The 20159-nt window shown below is 47.5% G+C and overlaps 1 protein-coding gene across 6 annotated transcripts in view; it reads left to right on the top strand.

Moving 5' to 3' along the window:
• Positions 1-20159, top strand: part of VPS13D (vacuolar protein sorting 13 homolog D) — a 225281-nt gene that overhangs the window by 201261 nt on the left and 3861 nt on the right. For 3 of the 6 annotated variants that reach the window (XM_074377398.1, XM_074377396.1, XM_074377407.1), the window contains 2 exons: positions 11970-12101; positions 19266-19506. In XM_074377398.1, the coding sequence (XP_074233499.1) occupies positions 11970-12101; positions 19266-19506 (373 nt within the window). Of the gene's footprint in view, positions 1-11969; positions 12102-19265; positions 19507-20159 lie in introns of those variants that run through there. The other 3 variants (XR_012511449.1, XM_074377400.1, XM_074377399.1) reach the window with 3 other exon arrangements.

Raw genomic sequence — 20159 nt, 5'->3', positions numbered from 1 at the left:
TTAATAAAACTTAGATTAGCCACCTGTTGGGTTCCATTCATGAAGTTAAAGTCTGCATCATGACTGTTGAAGAGAGCTGACGCTGCTTACAGGTGCCCAGTCAACTGCTTTAGCATCAAGAATGAGGCTTCAGTCAGATGTTCTTAGATCGTATGTGGTGTGGTCTGTTACCTGTCTTTTATCTTACTTGTTTCCTCCTATTTGTTAGTATTTGTTTACCACTAGTTCCTGTGGTAAAACCTGGCAGATTCGTACTGATGCTATACATTGTTGTACTAGTAAAAATCTTGCTCTGCCTTTAGGCAGAGCCCTGCTGAAGCCAGGCCTCCCAGGCAGCCCATTCTGCCCTCTGCAGTGTGTGGTGCCCGACCTCCTTAGAGCTTCCATCACCGACATGTGGTCTGGGTGAGAACACCCTGTCTTCCCAGTTGGACTGTAAGCTTCTTGAGGTCATGTTATGCCTTCTTTACTAACCCTCCAGAAACTTCAGAATGCTTAACTCAGAGTATGTAGTAAAGAGATTTTCATCACAGTCATGCTGATAAATCTACTGAGTCCAAGAGAATCGGAAAGACCCAAGATCAAGTTTGGTTTTGCCACTTACCAGCCGGGTGGCCTTGAACAAACTTTATAATCTCTCTAAGGCGTGGTTTCCTCTTCCATGAAATGGAGTGCTAATAAAACACATCCTTAGAAGAATGTTGTGAAGCTTAGGGTGCCCGGTGTTTAGTCCACACTCAGTAAACGCACCTACAGAGACATACAGGGGACCCTGGTGACCCAGAACTCTTAGTCCTGGTGTCTTCTTACCTAAGGCTGATGGGGAAATACAATGTAAGAGAGCTGGCTGAGGTGGCCACATGCTGTTTTTCCAAAGAGTATCCTTAGGGGTTCACATGCTCCTGCGCTTAAAGACTGTGTTGAGCCTGAATCTGGTTTTTTCCAACACGGAGCCTTATAATCATTCAGGGACTCAGCATGATGCCACAAGTTTAAAACATGCCAATTTCTCTCTCATGCTCTGCCAATTTTTCTTAAATGGTAATATGAGTGCCTGCACGCATGCTTACAAAAATGTGCGTGTATGTGTGTGCGTGTAAAACGCTTGGAAGAAATAAAGATGGGATAAAATTTTGCCTGGCACAGCAACTCCCATCTCTAGTAGCCTCTTAGGCATTTTGCCAAATGGACCTTAATTGGTTTCCTTCTGTTCTATTTTTATTTTGTAGTCATTTTAATGTACAGGGAGCCAGCTCCTTCAAATGAGACATTTTACCATTGAAACATGTTATTTAGTTTAACTGCGTGGGCCCAGCTTCACCAGCATTGAGGTGGTTCTCCCATGACCTAACCACAGCTGTGACCCGCCAGTCCACGATGCACATGTCCCCAGACTGAAGCAGACTGGCAGCCGAGTGTCCTCTGCATTGTGGGCTCAGCCTCTCCATCTCGTGAGGCCAGCTCTGCCCCTCCCCGCCTGCCTCTGGTGGCGCTCAGCCCTGCTGTGGCGTGTGGCATGAGAGCCCTTCTGGCCCACGTCACCCTTGTGTGCTGATTAGACAGGAATCAGCAAATCTGTTGAGTGCGTGTTTAATGTGACACAGATGTAGGACATACTGCAGATCTCTCTGCTTTACAAATTTTCAGCTTTTTGCATCTCATCAGTGTTGCTTATTATTTACAGGATGTAACTTGAGACAGCAGAACAGATTGTAATTTTTTTAAAAAAAGGTTTGAGGGGTGATGGGGCCGCAGGGGATCTGGGAGGAAAAAAAAGAAAATCCAGTAGTGTGGAATGTTGTTTGCTGTCCAGACCAAACAAACCAGTTTGCCAAGGGTTGATAGACTATGGCAATCAGTCCCATTCATGTTCACACGGGCGGCACTTAATTATAAGGCAGCTTGACCTTTTTACCACCAAATAAAGAAGAATCTTTTGTCACCAGGTTGAATGTCATGGCACCAAGCAAAAAGGTACCCTGTGTCAAGGCACCAAACGGTATCACTTAGCTGCCAGTCCGTGTTCTGCTTCCTTCCTGTCCAAAGAGAAAGGACACCATTGAACCCAGTCCCCATTCAGACACATGGATGTTCTCTTTGCCTTATTCCTGCTTGGCTTTACACGCAGGCACCATGGCAAGAGCCAGAACAAAGAGGAGTCTCTTCTTTTGCCTGAAAAATCCAGGTTACTCTTGAGGGCATTGGAACGATGGACCAGAGCCAGTATGACCCAAGTTGAAAGGGAAGGTATTGTCTCTTGTTTGCAGAGGGCAGATTTGCCTAGAGGTGGCCTTTGCTTCTGAGAAAGCTGTGGCCATAGGTTAAATTTGAGGAAAAACACTTAAAAACCACCAACTTGTCAGAAGGAGGCAGGGGAGGAGGAGGCAATTGGTTGATTCCTTTATATTTCTAAGTCAAAAGAACCTAAAACTTGGGGCTGGAATAACGAAAGCCAGACAGTAAAAATCCTTTGGAGAAGTTCTCCTGGGATTTGAGCGGGTTCAGAGAGCTGATCACCTTGGTCGGAAGATTCTGAGCTGCTTAAGTGCTGAGTGTCAACACCGGAGTGGACTATCTGGAGGGAGCCAGACCCCTGAGCTGTTTCCAGGGTTCCTGGAAAAGTGCAGATGGTGCGTGTTCCCCCAAGGCTACCAGGCAGCTCTCCAATTGCCCCCTGGGAGAACATGACTCAGGTCGGTGACTTTCTAGTGTCCCTCCACCATGGAATGATCAGCATTCCTGTGCCCCAGGGGTTCCTGGGTTGTTACCAAGTCCAAGCCCTTCCCGGCTCCGTTTCGGAGGAGGAGCCTGGCGACAACTGCCCCGTCTCCACAACCGTGGCTTCAGAGGCAGCCTGTGGGCTGTGGCCAGTATCTTCCTTCATCATCTGTGTACTGAGCACCTTCTGTGTGCCAGGCCCTGTCCTAGGTGCTGGGGGACAGCGACCCTAGAGGAGACAGAGGGCTCTGGCTCCTCTGAACTGCCATTCACCTCCCCCTACGCTCTCCAGGCCATGAGCCGCCCCCACCCCACCCACCTCCCAGGAAAAGGTTGGTGGCTGGAAGGAGGATGTGTCCCTGGCTGGCTCTGCTGCCTTCCAGGGTCACAGTGGCTGCCACTAACCTCGGGGCCTGAGACGGATGCTGCTTATCCCTGTGAGGGTGGCAGCTGTGCACGAGTTTCGTTCTCAGGGCAGTTGCTCACTTTCAGTGTCCTTGTCCATTGTTGAAGCATCTTTCTCCTTTCCCCTCACCTCTACCATGCTCTCTGTTTGATAGTAAAAGCTTGCCTTGCATAGATCTTCCAGCCTGAGAGGACAAGTGATCTTGGGAAAGCAAACAAGTTGCACAGCAGGCCCTTGAGAGCTGCGGTACCCCTGCCAGCTTCGGCCGCAAGGGAGGCCCCGCGCACGGCAGAGTGTGGAGAACCGGGGCTGGGGGTGCCGGGGACGCGCCCCCGCCCCCCACCTTCAGTCAGCGCAGCCCCGCTTTCAGGGTTGGTATATTCAGTGATCGTACAGACTTCATTTAGAGAAAGTGTTCTACCACCGAAAACCTATATTATGGTGAATTTCATTAATGGCAGCATTCTAAAACTCTGCTTGTTCCAATTCTAAGAATCTGACGCTTGGTGTAATATACTGGGCTGCTAGGTTCATTAGCTCTAGCAAGTAAGATGCGGATGGAGTAGGTCCGGTGAGTAAACACTTAGGCTCTGGTTCCTCTAGAAAACACCTCTGTATCCAGACATTTGATGTGCTCCCCATGAATCAGCCTTACATACTCACTAAACCATGTTTCCCACAGGGTTCTGTCAGGCTAAAATGTTAAATCTGAGCTTTAAAAGTTTTGCGTTCTGGTATTTCACATTGACTTGACACCCAGTAATTCTGAATAAGAGTAGGAGAGAGGGAGACAGCTTCTATGAGTACCTACTATGTGCCAGGCGCTGTGCTGGGCGCCTCTCATACATTCTCTCAACATTATCAACCAACTAAGCAGTATATTCCCATTTATTGATAAGGAAACAGGCTGATAGCAATCCAGTAACTTCTTCAAAGTCAGTCAGCTAATAAGTGACTGGACTGGGATTTAAGTCTTTTTCCAAATTTCTGTGCTCTTCCCTGTACCCTGTAACCATGCTCCTAAATTTCATCTCTCTCTCAAAAGAGATCAACTTGTGGGAGGAAGTAGATAATGTAAAGATTGGGGAAAAAGAAATGATGTAATTATTTGCCAGAGATCAATCCGAAAATAATATAGTGTATTTAATTTAATCAGCTCATTAGCATTTGTACTTCATGGCTACAAAATAAGTTTACCAGGAATTGTATATTTTAGCCCATGTGAAATGTCTTGGGACTGGCATTAGAGGTGACAAGTTAGCAAGGACACTGACCATGGCTTGAGAGATTCCTATAAACACTACACTCTCTGAGTCAGAATGTTGTATTTAGGACATAAATGAAGCTTGCATTTGTAAATGCCTTGTTTTTCTAGCGGTGTTGAAAGCTACAAACCTCTTTAAGTTGTCAAGTATTTTTTTTTAAAAGCAGAGAACCCCAGAATGCGTGCAAAAGTTAGGCATTTTAGGAAATCCAAGGTTATCAGGCTCTAATCTCAATATAACATTATCCACTTGATTAGAATTCTTTGTGAAGCGAGTCTGCTTTACCCCTCCCCCCAGCTTCGTGAACAGGTAGTCACACCCCTGAGGCAGTTAGCTGACTAGGGAAAAAAGCTCTGAATTAGTTTGGTTCTTAGAGTTTAAATCCCAGTAGGCATATCTGTTGGCATTAGTCCTACCAGCTGTCACAGTTGCAGTGTCGTGGGGTCCCCCAAACATGTGTTAGGTTATAGGAAGCCTTGACCCCTATAAACAAGTCAGGTGTGAATCCCACCGATGGGAGAAAGCCCAGCCCAGGAAATGTCGTCCGCGCGGCAAGATGTCAAATTACTGAAAACTTAACAGCGATAGTAATGTAATTTCTAACGATTTCATGAATCAACATCTTTCCCACATTTTCCATTGCAGCAGTACAGTATGGGATTTTATGTGTTGTTACACACATGACTTGAGAACTCTAGGGAGAGGTAAGTAGAATGTTAACAAGAAAGCAAAAGGGAAAGGAGAATATTGCAGTTTGAAGCAGTTTCCCCAACAAGAAAACTAAGTGAGAAAGATTGGATGTTGGCTCCTAGCCCGCCTTGGGTCTCAGCCACCTAGGCCGGGCTAAGTTAGGGCCCCTCTGCACCGTGGCACCCTCTGCAGATACGCCGTCGTCAGCATCCTCGGTAGCATTTTACTGAGTGCTTGCTATGGACCAGGCACCGTTATAAGCACTGTACACGTACTGACCCGTTTGTAGATGAGGATACCAAGGCTTCAGGAGGCTACACAACTTGCCATAGGTCGCAGTTTGGAAATGGTGGAAATGGGATTCAGACCCAGCAGCCCAGCTGAGCCGTGACGTTACACTGCCCCCACCTAGCGCTCCCCCGCTGCATCATAATTGCCTGTTTCTGTTTATCCTCCATCAGACTCCAGGAAGCTCCCTGGAAACTCGATTCATCTCTGTCTTCCTAAAGTCCTAGCGTGGCCTGTGCTCGGGAGAGTTCATTACATGGAGTGGGGGTGGGGGTGGGCAGAGGCAGGCACAAGTGATTCTCTAGGCTCTCCGTGTGGGTCCTCAGTAACTGCATTTAGGAGCCAGCCTCTCTACTGACAGAGGGTTTCTTTCTGCCCAGCCTTTTTTTTTTTTTTTTTCCCATGTGTTCAAAATCCAAATTGTAGTAGATATTTGGTATAATTTTCTTGGTTCAAGATTTATCGCAGCCAGAGCTCAGTGGTTATTATTAAACCTGTGGATGGAACACTGTCTCGTGAGTAGGTTCTAGAAAGTGGAATTCTGTTTGTCATGGAACTATAGGGAAGAATGTCTCATGCGAACTGAGCCAAGCTTTAGAGGTCTCCATCCTCCAGTAGAGTCTCCTCTGATCACAGTTTGCGCCGAAAGGGGTAAAATCTGTGGAAAAGAAGTGCTTTTCCACTTGGTCTTTGAAAGTGGAAACAGTAGTGGAGTGGGGGGCTGCAGGTCAGAGGTCAGGTGTTGCCCGGAGCCCAGCAGGCTTCGTGAACATCCACACACTGCACTGCAAACGAAGTTTTAACCAATTCATACACCCTAGTGCAGGAGGTACTGTTTAGATAGACTGTTGAGTTCCTTTTAGAGAACTGACAAATGTTTGCCTGGACCATTCAGTCAAGAATTCTGGTATCTCCTAGCTGTCATCCATTACCAAGTAGTATTTGAAGAGAGAGTCCGGGTTGACCTTCTGTTCTCAGCCTAATTGCCTGTGCTCAGTTGAGCACAGTAGATATTGGTAAAATATTTAATTAAAACAAAAGTCTGCAACACTCACATAAAGTAAATGCAAGCACAGCCCATCGCTTTGTTGGGGTCAGTACACGCAGCCTCTACGGAAGATGGCAGTCATCAGTTGAGTAAACATTCCGTTACCCTAGGAAGTCACACGTTTGACACACACACTTTCTCCTCATTTACCGATTGTTTTGGAACCTCTCTTGGTTGATAGACACTGGCCATGACAGATTCCTCCACCGACGAATATCTGAACTCACTCTGGACAGGGGTGTGTGTCTGTGTACAACATCTGTCTTCAACTAATAGAGCTATGACATAGTTACTCATCATATAAGCGGAGAACAAATAGTGGCTGGCCATCCGTTGACCCTCAGGCTGAAAGGCAGGATCAGCCGAGTGGATGGAATTGGTTAGATCTCCTGTGTCACCTTGTTTGGATTTATTGTTGCTTAAAGAAAATGACAGAGATTGTTTTCATTACCCCGGCCTCTGGTTTGGGCCTCCAGCACACGTCAGACGGCAGCGGCCAGATGCAGGCTCATTCTGAGCGGCTCTCGCGAGGTGGATGGGTATCTGCAGTGTATCAGCCACTGTATCAGCAGCCCCGTCCCCGGGGGGAGCCGTCCGCGCTGCACAGCCGGCTCCCTGACATTTTCCTGGAGTTCAAAGCTCAAGTTCGCTTGGTGCTGACATTTTGGATTAGCTGGTTGACTGGAAGGCCTGCTTCTTTCTATACACTGTGAAATTCATAAACCGCAGCAGCCGAGGGCTTAAAATGGCCGACGAGCCCCCAGCTGGCAGCAATTAAGTCCACCACAGACCTCTGGCTAAACAAAGGTTTGTGGAGGCAGAGTTGCTGCATATGCACTAAACAGACTCATGCTGTAAACTCCCCTTTGTGTTGAGTGTTAGTGAAGGTTGCTGTCAGCTAATGAGAGGTGAGTGGGCGTGGTTTCGCCACCTCTTGTTTAATGATCTGCTGTCCCCAGGATTGTGGTACCAAGACCCTGCCCAAGAAGCAGCACATCTTGACAGTGAAGGTGATCATGAGAAAAGGAGCCAAAGGCAGCCTGGGGAAGCCAGAGGATGGTCCGACGACGGTCTGCAGCGATGGGTGGGGGTAGTGTGGAAGTTGATCTTTCTGCTCTGGCGCCTGTGGGCAGGCTCCACGTCTTCCCCACTTTTTTTGACAGACTCCTTTATGCTTTGGGTTGAAAGGACAAGGGAAGCATGAAGAGAGAACAGGATGCTGTTTTATACCCCTTCAAGCAGCAAAAATTTAAGAGGCTGGGCCAGTGCTATGTAATACCCGATTTAAATCAAAGTTAATTTAAATTAAAATTTTAAAATTCAGTTCCTTAGGCACACTGGCCACATTTCATATGCTCAAGAGCCACACATGGCCAGTGGCTGTGTCCTGGACAATACCAGGTGCTGGAAAGTATATAGATTACTAGGCTCTCTGAAATGCATTATTGGTGGGAGCATAAATTGGCTCAGCCACTCTGAAGACAATTGGAATTATCTCGTTAGGTGAATACTCATGCCCTGTGATCCAGCAGACACCTAGATATGTACCCAAAGAAACTCTTTCCCAGGGTCACTGGGAGACAGGTACAGGGATGTACACAGCATCGTTTGTAGTAGAAAGACCTGGAAACAACCCACGTGCCAGCAACAGAAGATGAGTGAATGATGGTATATTCATACCCTGGAATAATTTTAAGCCAGTACAATAAATGAATTACAGCAGCACACAAAAGAATGGCTGAATCTTAGCAATATGACTTCAAGGAGGAAGAAGCAAGTCCCAAAACGTAAAAAGGCAGTGCCATCCTTTTTCAAAAGCTCCAAACAGTGAAAACCAAAGAATGTAACAGGACCATACCAGAGCATACTTAGAAATGTGATAAGACTACGTGCAGAAGAAAAGTAAGGAGATGATAAATACGAGATTCAGAAGTGGCTATCTCAGAAGAGGGACGAGGGGAGGGGGGAGCGGCAGAGGACCACACAGAGAGATTCAAGTTATGGTCAAACAATGGGGTTTTCGTGCTAGGGATAGTGGTTTCACAGATGTTTATTATATCATTTAAAATAAATAGAAGGCCAGTGATGATAGTGGGCCCTGAACTGAGGATAATGATGAGTCTAGCCCTAAAGTCCAGTTTAGAACAGAAAGGAAGAGCCCTTTCCTCCCTGAGGCGCACAGGCTCGCTGGAACACACGTGACAGTGCTTCAGGACAGTCACTTAAAAGGGGTCACACTCTGTTACTGAACCACAGAGTGACAAAGGTAGGGTTGCTGTCACATACAGTCACACTGGTTTCAAAGGGCTGTTTGAATTTTTAGTGCCGCCATCAGTATGTGAAGAAAACAGTTCCATCACACAGGCCTGCAATGAAGAATATCACTTTAGACTTTTTACTGGCTTAAGTTTGGGTCTAAATTTGTTCACATCAATGGCTTTCACCCCCATGCTCCCCAACCTCCAACTTGGACCTCAGAAGTTAACATTTTAGTTGAGTTTTGGAGAAGGAAAAGCAGCTTTCGGGTACCAACAGTGCTGAAGTAGTACAGGATTGTGGGGAGAATTCCTTCAACCCAGCTTTCTGTTTCTAATAAGAGTATGTCTAAATCACCCCTTCTGGAAGTAGTCCCTGTAAGCACAAGACTACAAGAGAGACGACGTTTCCTTTTATGGCAGAGTTGAGCTGTCTGCTGTGTCTGTGTGAACGGTGAGCCTTGAATGCCACAGTGAATGCCTCCAGGCAGCAGTATCTGAACACTGTGCCCAGGCTTCCTGTGGCGTGTGTTTGATCACAGAGTGAGGACCTTGGAAATAGGAAGATAGTTTGCAGTCTATTGGGAAGACAGACAAGAAAAGAAACTTAACAAATAGGCAGGGCATACCCACGAGGGAGCATCTCTGCTCCGGTATGCCCTGGTGTTTGGGTGGGCTTGTAGTCCGTAAGTTAGAAGATGATGCGTTGGGAGGGGAGATTGGATCTCTGAACTTCAGGGAAGGTCTTGAGGGAGGCCTCTGAGTCAAGAAATGGCTGTGTGCACCAGAGAGCTATTGGACGATGTGACAGCGTGGGGTACGCTTACTTACACTCGCAGCTGTTCCGTGGTGGTTACCGGACGTGGCTCCCCAGAGCTCGGGTCCAGAGGCAAGCCGCCCCCCTCGGCTGCTCTGGCTTCCCTGGATTGCCCCAGAGGAGGTTAGGGCTCTTAAGAAGTTTTCTCTTACTTGGGAGCATGTTTCTCCCGCATTGGGTGCTGATGGAAAGATTGCTACTACTTCTCAGGAAAATACATGTCAACAGAGACGTGAATGTCACGTCTTTGCCTCCGTGACCCTTCCTTTGTTTTGATCGGTGGCATACCCCTGACCTTTCCGCCAGGAAGCTGGGATGCTGGCTGGTTCACGTGTTAGTTCGACTTTGTTGACTTTCAGATCTGTAGTCTATTATCTCTCCACCAAAGTTTGCATATCACCTTTCCTTTTTAGCTCCATAGTCAAAATGGCCTTTATATCGCCTCCCTCCCTGCCCCAAATGCATCCAGTCATGTATTCAACTAATATTTATTCTCTCTACCACGAACCCAGGATAGCAGCAAAATTCCTCTTCTCATGGAGCTGACATTACAGATGGGGAGCCAAGCAATAAGCAGAGGTTTTATCTAAGTGGGATGTGAAGCAAATGTATTTTGAGCATGTGACCAACTTTATCTAACTTGTTTTTGAAAGGGTCATTCTCGTTGCTGTGAGAATGAATAAGAGTGCAAACAGAAAGAACTAGAAGACTTGTAACAATCCATTACAAATCACTCACAGTTAAGGGAGATGGAGAAATAGTTGGACTGGGGTAAATGTGGGAGCCAAGCCTACAGACACTCCCCTCCCCCGCAGTAGACTGTGGACGATGTCAGGAATGAACCTGACATTGAAAGACAAGGAGGAGCAGGCCTGGCCCAACCTCGGAGGGGCCCCTGAGCTTCGGCCGCATTGCCCGAGCCTCTTCCAGGGGCTTCATGGGTGACACAATAGTACCTTGAGGAAAAGATACCCTTTTGGTCTGTCCTGGACAGTGTTTGGAATGAGAGTAGATGTTTCACTGGACGAGGAGATAAGAACAGGGCTCAGCTGCCTGGAAAAAGTACACCGAGCTGCTTCCCCTTCGTTTGTCTCCCAGCATCCTTAAAACAGCAGTTGTTCAGCTTCTCCGCTGATGGGTTAACAGCGGCATCCAGGCCTGCCCTCCCTACTGTCAGTCAGTTGTTGGGATCCAAATAGCCAGCAGTGGACCGAAGTCCTGAAGAAAGAATCAAGGCATACTGAACTTTGTAAAAATTATCCCTGGATTTCTGGGTTTTCTAGCCTTATCAAACATTGCCCACGTCTGGGGCTCGAGACAACACGGCCCGATGGGCTGAGCACCGACGTGGGTCCGGGAGGGCTTTGCAGTCGTGCCAGTTATGCAGCTAACCCATGGCGTGGCCCGTGGCACATTTCTGACAGTTTCTGTCTGTATTTCCACCCTGATTTGCCCAGCAGGCACTTTCTGCCCTTGTAAGTAAGTCTCTCACTACTGTGAGCACGTGATTCCGGAGTGCTGATTCAGTATGTGAGCCTCGTTCTCTCCTTTAGATATGTCTAGAGAGGGGTGTTTTCCTTCAATGGAATCCAGGAACAAATAATGAAAAGTACACCAAGTCCAAGGCCGAGGACAGAGCAGGCACACTCTTATCAGTCATCTGAAATATGCACAGCCTTTCCAAAACAAATATGGACTCCTGTTTCTAGGAAAACACCAAAAAGTACTTATCAACTACCCTGTATATGGTTTGTGGAAAAAGACAACATCAGCCTACCCTGAAAGCCACAGCAAAGCAGATTCCTCTGGGCAGCCGACAGCCGGGGGCCATGAGTGAGAGCCGCTGCAGAATCCCAGGCTGCGGCCTGGGACCAGTCCACGGAGTCTTTCTTCTGCCTCCTCCGGTTACTGTGTCCCTCACTCTGTACCCAGGCAGCTGAGCTCATCCTAGAAGAAGCTGAGAATCTCGGTGTGTTCTGACTAATGCCCAAAATCCCTCACTCTTCCTCCTGACCCTTTACAAACCCAGACGTGCCCATCCCCAGGACATTCCTAGAAAAACAGGGTGTGGCCACGTGGAAGTCTGGTGTTAACACACTGACAAGAGCCACCATTGGGGGCCAGCCTGTCTGTCAAGCACAGGCTTGATGGGCACGATTTTATTTGATTTTCACAGCAGTCCTGTGAAGTAGGTGTCATCGTCCTCTTTTACAGAGAAAACTGGAACCGAGGGGTTGAGGAAATTAACTGACTTATCCATGATCCATAGCTAGAAAATGGGAAAGACAAGGCTTATGTTCAAAATTGAAGTCTTCAACCACTGTCTTCTAGTGTGTTCACAGATAACACTGCAGGTTTCATTCTGATCATTGGATTTAGAGCATGTTCTGTGTCAAGTGGTGCTTTCGTCTTGGATGAAGAAGGAAGGGAAATCATTTTAATGTTTACACTTAACCTCTGCTTTTTGTCCGCGTGCCCCCAGGACTCAAGCACAGAGGGTACGGAAGCCACGTTGCTGCGCAGGGCCCCAGGGCCTGCTCCCCCGCTATTCTGAGAGCCAGGCAGAGGGGCAGGAGCAGCTCTTCAAGCTCACAGACGACATACAGGACGAGTTGTAAGTTGGAGTCGTGGGAAACCAGCCCTTCCGATTCACCACGTTGTCTTTTCTGTCTTTGAGAAGTTTCTGTCTGATCCGAGTATCACCCTGATTCTCAGACCCTGGAACTGGTCAAGATCCCTTGGCCCAAATGTTTCATAGGTTAGATATAACAGTGGTTCTCAAACTGAGTTCCGTAGCAGGACCTTCATGTTGATAATCTCTTTCTAATCAGTTCAAAGAGAGTAGATGAAATGTATTCAATTGAAAGGGTTTTTTTTCCTGTAAATTTTCCCTAACCTTTGGCGCTGTATTGTTTGCTGCAGAATGCTAGTGACACAGAACAGATAAACGACAAATGACGAGGAGCTGAAAATTTTGGAAGCGCAAGTTTCTTAAGGTTGTTTTGCTACTCATTTGAATGTGGAGCCTTATCCACCTGGGCTCTTGTTACATTCTCAGCTAGTGAAGCCCTTCCTAGTTGATCTGGCAGAATTCAGTGTATCACTATTTCGGGTTATTCTACAGAGACTCTTAGCATAGAATGCTCTGTAGCCTAAATAGATGTTAGAGCCACCGGTCCACATAAAGCACTTGGTCGCACCTGGTAAGTAGCAAAATGCTAGTTTAATTTCTTTCAGTGCTTATTTATCTTTGTTGAGATGAAGCAAGCTAGGGCGGGCTCAGAGGGCCGTGAATGTGTTTTGGTCAGTGGAGGAGTGTCTGAGTGGAGGGTGGATCCCAGGTTAGCCTTCGGTGTGACTGTTGGAGGGCGTGCTAAGCTGCCCTCGTCTCACAGTTCTGTAGCAATATGTGAATGGGGTATCAGAAGGCACATCCGGAATTCATTTGTTGCTTGCCGCATAGGATGACATCTTCCTGAGTGTATTTTTTGCAACCCAAACTCCCTGCCATGTTATTGGAAGGTCTCTCAGTGGCGGAGGTGGATTACATGGTCGAGTCAGCTCAGGCTGCCATAACAAAACACCATAGACTGAGTGGCTTAAATGACGAAAAATTATTTCTCGTAGTCTTGAGGCTGGGATGTCCGAGATCAAGGTGCCAGCTGATTTGGCTGCTGGTGAAGGCGCTCTTCCTGGCTTGCAGGTGGCCGCCTTCTGACTGTGCCCCAACATGGCAGAGAGAGAGAGAAAGGGAGCAAGATCTCTGGTGTCTCCTGTAAGGACACTAATCCTATAGAACCAGGCCCCACTCTCACGACCTTGTTTAACCTTAATTACTTCCTTTCCCCAGATAGCCACATTGGGGTGAGGGCTTCAGCATAGGAATTTGGTGGGGACATAACTCTGTCCACAGCATACGTCTGTCTGCTCTTTTAGTCCAGCCTCAGCTGTGGCCATCATTCCAATACCCAGAATCCCAGCACTTCACTCCAGGGAGGACTTCATATTCCTGCCGGCCATGGGGTGAAGATTTGGTGCCATGACTGCCCTTTATATCACTTTGGTGATGAAACTTTTAACCTTTGGATCAGAGGCCCAGAGTCATTCCTCAGGTCTAGCAGGGCATGGTGAGGGGTCTACTCAGATGGCAGCTCCACGAGGGCCAGTTTTGTCGGTTCCGTTCACTGGAGAGCCTTCAGTACGTGAAACGGTGCCTGGCACACACTAGGCACTCAACAAATACTTGTTGAATGAATGGTGGTTAGATAGTTACTGTATATTGTGCGTTTAATTTTATTACACACTCACCCTATTCAAGTTGAACCATCTCTGGTCCTTGTGAAATTCATTTTCAACAGCATGACACATGCCAGAAACACAGGGAGAAATTGTGTAGCACAGCTAAACATAGGGTTGCTCCCAATGAAACACTTGCCCTGAAAACAGAGCCAGAAGGCTAAAAACCAGAATCAAAGAGAAGTCAGTGAAATAGATTTCATGAAACTTGAAATTCACATGAACTAGGAAAAGATATTGGCATGAATGACTTTTGACTCTGAAGATGAAAACCATGTGTCTCTACCCAGGTTTGTGGGCTAAATCTTGTCAGTGAATGTTGCAGGGGGCACATGAACGTGGCCTTCCTCAGTGTACAACAAAGAAGTGATGGGGGAACTGGCAAGTGTTCCTCTGAAGTATCCTCAGTTGTCAGGCTGGGTCTTCACGGTGACGTGAACGTTCGAGGTATCACTTTGCAAGAAAGGGGTTTTCAGGAAAAGCACAGGAGTGCCATGTTATACCCCTGACTTTTATCCTGGAGTTGTAATTAAAAGCATGTTTAAAGACCTAATTATTTGCATATTTTCCTCCAGAGTTAACCCCTTAAAAGGGTCTTTAATACCTTGCTCTACTGTTCTAACTAAATGTTTCCACATTTTTTTCCAGTTAGACTCACTGTTTCACTTCTGGAAAATATTGTGTAATTGCTTCCTGATGTAGCGAAAACCCCACAAAGTCCCAGTGCCGTGGTTACTTCAACTTTGTTCTCCGAAATCAAGTTTCATTTTTTAACATTGTACTTAATTAATTAGTATTAAAAAGATAGTTACTGACATATGATTAAAGGTCTGGGCAGCTGAAACGGCTTCAGTTTCAAATGAATCAAATATTTCTCGGATATGTTGCAGAATTACCACCGCTTTCCATTTTTCTTCATTTCGGTTCTGATATGGATCCTGGGTTAAGATGATGTTGAAGTGAAATTTGTTCTAGCCATTAAATTAACTTTTCTCCGTAACTAATATCTAATCTGTAGCCGGGAATGTCATTTTTCATTAAAAAAAAAAAAGAAAAATACCTATTTTATTTTCAGTGCACCATCACAGACCAAGCACGAGGGCGGCTCTTGCTTTACCTTTTCAAAAGAGGTGCTTATGAGCCAGGCGTGTTATCCAGCTAGCCACCCTGACATACTGTTCTCTGGAGTTTATTTGACAATTGGATTGTATTTTTAAAATATTACATTTATGGGCTGGGTTTTTTTAGATGTTATTTAATGCTTTAATAAAGAAGCTCTATCACAATTTTAAGTAATACTTTAAATGCATTTAATAAATGTATTTAAATACGATTGATTTCCTTTGAAATCCTAAACATTTTATTTTATGCGTTTAAAGTTGGCGTTCTTAGAAAGGGATTTGGGCCTCCCAAGAATGTCAAAGTGGGGGTCCACGATCGAAAAACAGCCCGGAACTCCTGTTGTAAGTGGAAATTGGAAGCCTTTCTAGATGTTTGAAATTTTAAAATATTCATTATTGTTAATTAGTTTTTAGTATTGTGACAGTGCTCACACAAGAAGAGTCCTTTTCCTTTAGAGAAATATGCTGGTATATTTACAAATGAAAGGAAAAGGAATGAATTAACAGCAACAATTAAAAACCCTTGAGGGGCAGCAGGACCTGGGAAGTGGCTGCAAACAACAGGGTTCCTTATACAAGACTTTGAAGGTGATGCTTGCCTTTCGGGGAATGTTGAAAGTCACCACTGTGAAGCCACCTGAGTCTAGTCAGCATCTTGGAAGCTCTCACTGGGTCCCTGGGCCACTTGATCTGAGCCGAGCCTGGCGGCTCCCTGGTCCCTTTGGGTTGTGTTCTCATCTCCATCTGTTCTAATGTGCTCCCTCCACTTTCTTTTCTTTATTGAGGTTTTTTTTTTTTTTTTTTTTTTTTTTTAAATACAGAAAAGTCTAAAAGGGAAAACAAAATAGACTATAAACCCACCAGCCAGATTAGTCCTTTCTCTTTTGGATGAAATAAACTCATGTCCGTAGTTAGCAAATTCAAAGAATGCAGAAAGAAATAAAATCAAAAGTAAAATTCTTCTTTCTTGCCCCCTTTGTAAACAGCTGTTTATGCTATTTTATATCTTGTCTATCCTTCTTGAGAAATTGCAGATAGAGATAGAAATCAGAAAAATTTTTGAGCACAGGTTATAGTGTTGATTCTAATAGCATATAATTATAAATAAAAACCTATGGTAATATACAGTCTCAAAACAGAAACAAAAGATCAGGCCTTTGAAGGAGTGAGATAGAATTTATTGGCTTCCATTTTCTAAACCAGGAAATAATTTGTCAATAACTATTGACACATAGGAAATTGGACATTCTTTGATATGACACTAAATTAAAACTTTCATTTGGTAGACTATCTGACTACTCTGATAAAAGTTAATGGCTTGCTAAATCTTTAGTAAGTTGAATCAAGACTTCTGAGAGAATTCTCTAACTTCACCACTGGGCAGAACACATCCAACACCCAGAGGTGCTTGTGTGCTGGCAAATCCCATTGGACCCTGCAGTGTTAAATTCATTGTTATTTTCTGAGACTCCCTAATACAGGAATTTATTGAATCCTACTATGCGCCAGGACAAGTAAGAAATTTGCTCTTTGTTCAACAAGTTCACAGTCTAGCAGGGCAAGCAGACAATACATGTGATTACTTTTAAAATAGAAGCGTGAGCCGTATGTTAGGGGGACCACGAGGGGAAGTGATTAATGTGTGCCTAGAAAGCCCAGGAAGGCTGTGGGCCATTGACCTGGTCCTGCAGGACGAGGAGAAGAGAGAAAGGCTCGTCCGTGGGGAGAGCGCTGGGCAGAGGCTCCAGTGGGGTCAGGAGAGGAGGCGGCGTTTCAGGAGGAGTCAAGTCAGTCACGTGTGGTGGTGGCACATGTGGGAGGGAAGGAACGAGTCAGAGAACTGGAAAGGTGGGTTCCAGGGCCCGACTCTGAGAGCCTCAACGACCACACTGGGTTTGCTTCTCCTGTAGGCAGTGGTGAGATTCTGAAGAGGATCCCATTCTAAATGACGTGCTAAAAATGTGATTTTGACAACAACAGAGAATTGGATCAGAGCTGGGGAGACTGGAGGCAGGAGACCACTTAGGAGGCCCTGGGAGTGATCCAGGTACAGGGAGGGAGGCCCGAGCACAGACAGGTGCAGAGGAAGAGCAGAGAGGTGTCAGGATGTGGCATCCGTGCAGTCACTAGACTGACCAGAATCTGAGTGAAAGGAGGGTTGAGGAGGACTCTCGGGCTGCTTGCCTGTTTGGTTGCATGGAGACACCGTCAACCCTTGCCCAGCTAAACAGGTTCTCCCTGCTTGACCCGCATTTCCTCCTCCGTGCAGAGCATTTTCCAGTAGAGCATCTCGGCTTGGAGCCCCGCTTCCCCGCTCCCACCACCCTTCCGCCTGGATTGGAAGTTGTTCTGGCCCAGTTGAGGACTTGCCCCATCTGTGGCATCTTGGAAGGGAGTCTATTTTAAAGCCTATAAAGGAGATCCAGTATGGAAAGGACATGAATGATGTCAGACACTCGGCCAGGGTGTGAACGCAGTGGCCTGGGTGGAAGGGCCTTGGCCCTTTTAGAGGCTGTGCGTAAGCGGGTGCCCACAGGGCGAGAGCTGGGTCGTGGGGGTTAGAAGTGCCCCTCCTGTGCTGGACCGGAGGGAAGAAAGCAGCCTCAACTGGATTTTTAATGCACATCCTGCCCTCGCCCTCATTTCAGTGGCCAGCTTTGGTGATCTCCCTCGAGAGCCCATCACAGCCTCCGTGACCACGTGCCTCGTCCACCTGTGCTCAGAAGGCATAGGATATTTTCAGCTTTTAAGCTGGTTTCCCAGCAAGTGCTAGCTGGCCCTGGGATGCTTCCTCCCTGCCAGGAAGCTTTTTTCATCTCTGTCTGTCTTTCTGTCTCTCTGTCACCTCTTCTTCCCCTGGACCAGCTATTTTGGATTCCATTCAGTTTCCTCAAGTGACACTGTCAGAGCCCGGGATGTGGGAAAGTCTGTGCTAAGTGGCCTGAGCACCAAAAGCTGCTGGGGATTTCTAATTTCGGCATTGAGGCTTTACAAGTCTGCATTCTTGGCATTGCCAACCAGTTAGAATAGAACAATAAACCCCAATTTTTGTCATGTGAGGCTGTAATTAAAATAGCAGCTGGAACCAGGCAGATTTTTACTGAGTACTGAGGGGGTGGCCGACTCAGCGGTGGGTGCTCAGGGAGACCTGGGGGTGTAGGGTGTGGACCCCACCCTTACATCAACTTAGTCAGCTGAATACCTATCCAGGAAACAAAAAGAGAACAAATAAGAGCTTGGCAGTGCTCTGGAAGGTAAGCAATTAAGCATTCAAAAGCAGGGACAGGGTTTCCGGGCCGTTTTGTAGAGAATTTGGAACCAGTGGCTCCTCGGGCTGGGGAGGATTTAGACTGGGCGAGAGACAGGGTGTGTTCTGAACAGGGGCTGGCTAAGCCCGGAGGTGAGCAGGCCTGCTCCATCCCATCGGAATCTTGCGACCGCTGACCCTGGGTTCCTCTCAGGATGTCAAGTCCCAGGGGCCGGAGCCGGACCGCCAGCCTGTCATCAGCTCTTAGTATTCTCGCCGGCCCAACGTGGCCGCCCCATTGTGGGAGGCTGTCACAAGATGCGGTGGAGGCAGCCAGGCCCCGGGGAGCCGCCACCGCGGTTTCCAAGGGTCACTGCTCTTCATTCAGTAGCCCAGCAGAGAGGTTTGACGTGCATAAATTTCCACTTTAAATTGGGAGCTCTGGGAAGAAGAGGAGAGTGTTTTCGGAGTGGCCCTAAAGCCCCTAGAAGTAATGACTGAGAGTTATGAAAATCAAGATTACAGCTTTCTCTCACAAGGCACCTTCTAGCTGTTGGAGTTCTGAAAATACAGGGTGGCCTCACGCGTCTGTTCCCTGTCCCTGGAGGTGTTGAGCAGACTGAGCTGGAAAGGAGGAGACTTAGGTGTGTGCGTCGAGAACGCACGCCACCCTCTCCCATGGTCCAGTTTGGTGACCCCTTTCTTCCCACTGTCCCCCTCCCCCGCTGTCACCCCAGTGTCTGCTCTCCCCCATCCACCTTCCCACTGAACCTTCTCGCCCCTACTTCAGTCAGCATTTAAAGTGTTGTATTTTCTTCCTCTGTTCTGCCCAACAAGGCGTTGTTACACTTTTCCCTGAACCTCAGGCTGTGGAAGGAACACCATAAAATGCCTTCTCTAGTGACTGCAGGGGGTGGCATTTACGGAACCCCACTGACCTCACAGCAGCCCTGGGAGGCCAGCGTCACTTTGATTCCCGATTTACTAACGAGGTGGCAGAGGCTCAGAGCGCGTGAGCCTCCTGCCCACGGCCTAGTAAGTGAGGGAGCCCGGGCCCGAGGTTAGGCCTCTGGTCGGGCCCCGGGTGCCAGTCTCATCGCCCTCTCCCTCGCAGCTTCATCGCCGTGGAGAACACCGACAGCTACTGCGTGCTCATCTCCTCCAAGGCCGTGTACTTCCTGAAGAGCGGGGACTACGTGGACCGAGAGGCCATTTTCCTCGAGGTCAAGTACGACGACCTCTACCACTGCCTGGTTTCCAAAGACCACGGGAAGGTGTACGTGCAGGTGACCAAGAAGGCGGTGAACACAAGCAGCGGCGTGTCCATCCCCGGCCCGGCCCACCAGAAGCCCATGGTGAGTCCCGCGCGGCCCGCCTCTAGCTGCTTCGCTCCTCTGCAGGAAGAGGTTTCAGCATTTTAGGCTTAGGCTGGGCTGTGATTAACCCCCAGGGCCCTGCCGCTCAGTCCCACATGCAGAGGAGCTCCAGAGGAGCTCTGTGTGTGTCACAGGGGTGATGCCGCCCCCAGCGCTCCTCGTTCAGCCCTCGTGCCCCAGTTGCCCGTCCACATGGTGCGGGGCAGTAGTGCTTGCTCCGGGTTGGTTGTGAGGACCAGCTGACACGATGCACGGGGGGCTTGGTCCTACAGTGGAGGGGACTGACTCTTCGGCTCGACAACTCTTTGGCACGTCTAATCTAAGAAGGTGTCAGAGCGCGCGTCGGCCTGTTCGTTGTTCCCCTGCGTAACACTTGAAGCTGACTTGTTTTCTGTACAAAGAAGCAATTTCGGGTAGGCCCCACCCAGGGTAAAAGCTCAATAAATACTTGAAAATAAATTTATGGTTTTCCTCCAAAGGATGCAAGATATTGTCATGGCAGGACTTCTAAATAGCAACGTTCCTATTAATAACCAACATTCCTTAAGGGTGTACTACGTGCCAGGCTGGATGCTGAGGGCTTCTTATGCGTTGTTTGGTGTGGTACTGTCTTGGTCCCCACTTGACTGGTA

This window comes from Camelus bactrianus, chromosome 13 (genome assembly GCF_048773025.1).
Source record: "Camelus bactrianus isolate YW-2024 breed Bactrian camel chromosome 13, ASM4877302v1, whole genome shotgun sequence".
In the NCBI taxonomy this organism is placed as follows: domain Eukaryota; kingdom Metazoa; phylum Chordata; class Mammalia; order Artiodactyla; family Camelidae; genus Camelus; species Camelus bactrianus.
This window is presented reverse-complemented; position numbering and strand designations above follow the sequence as displayed.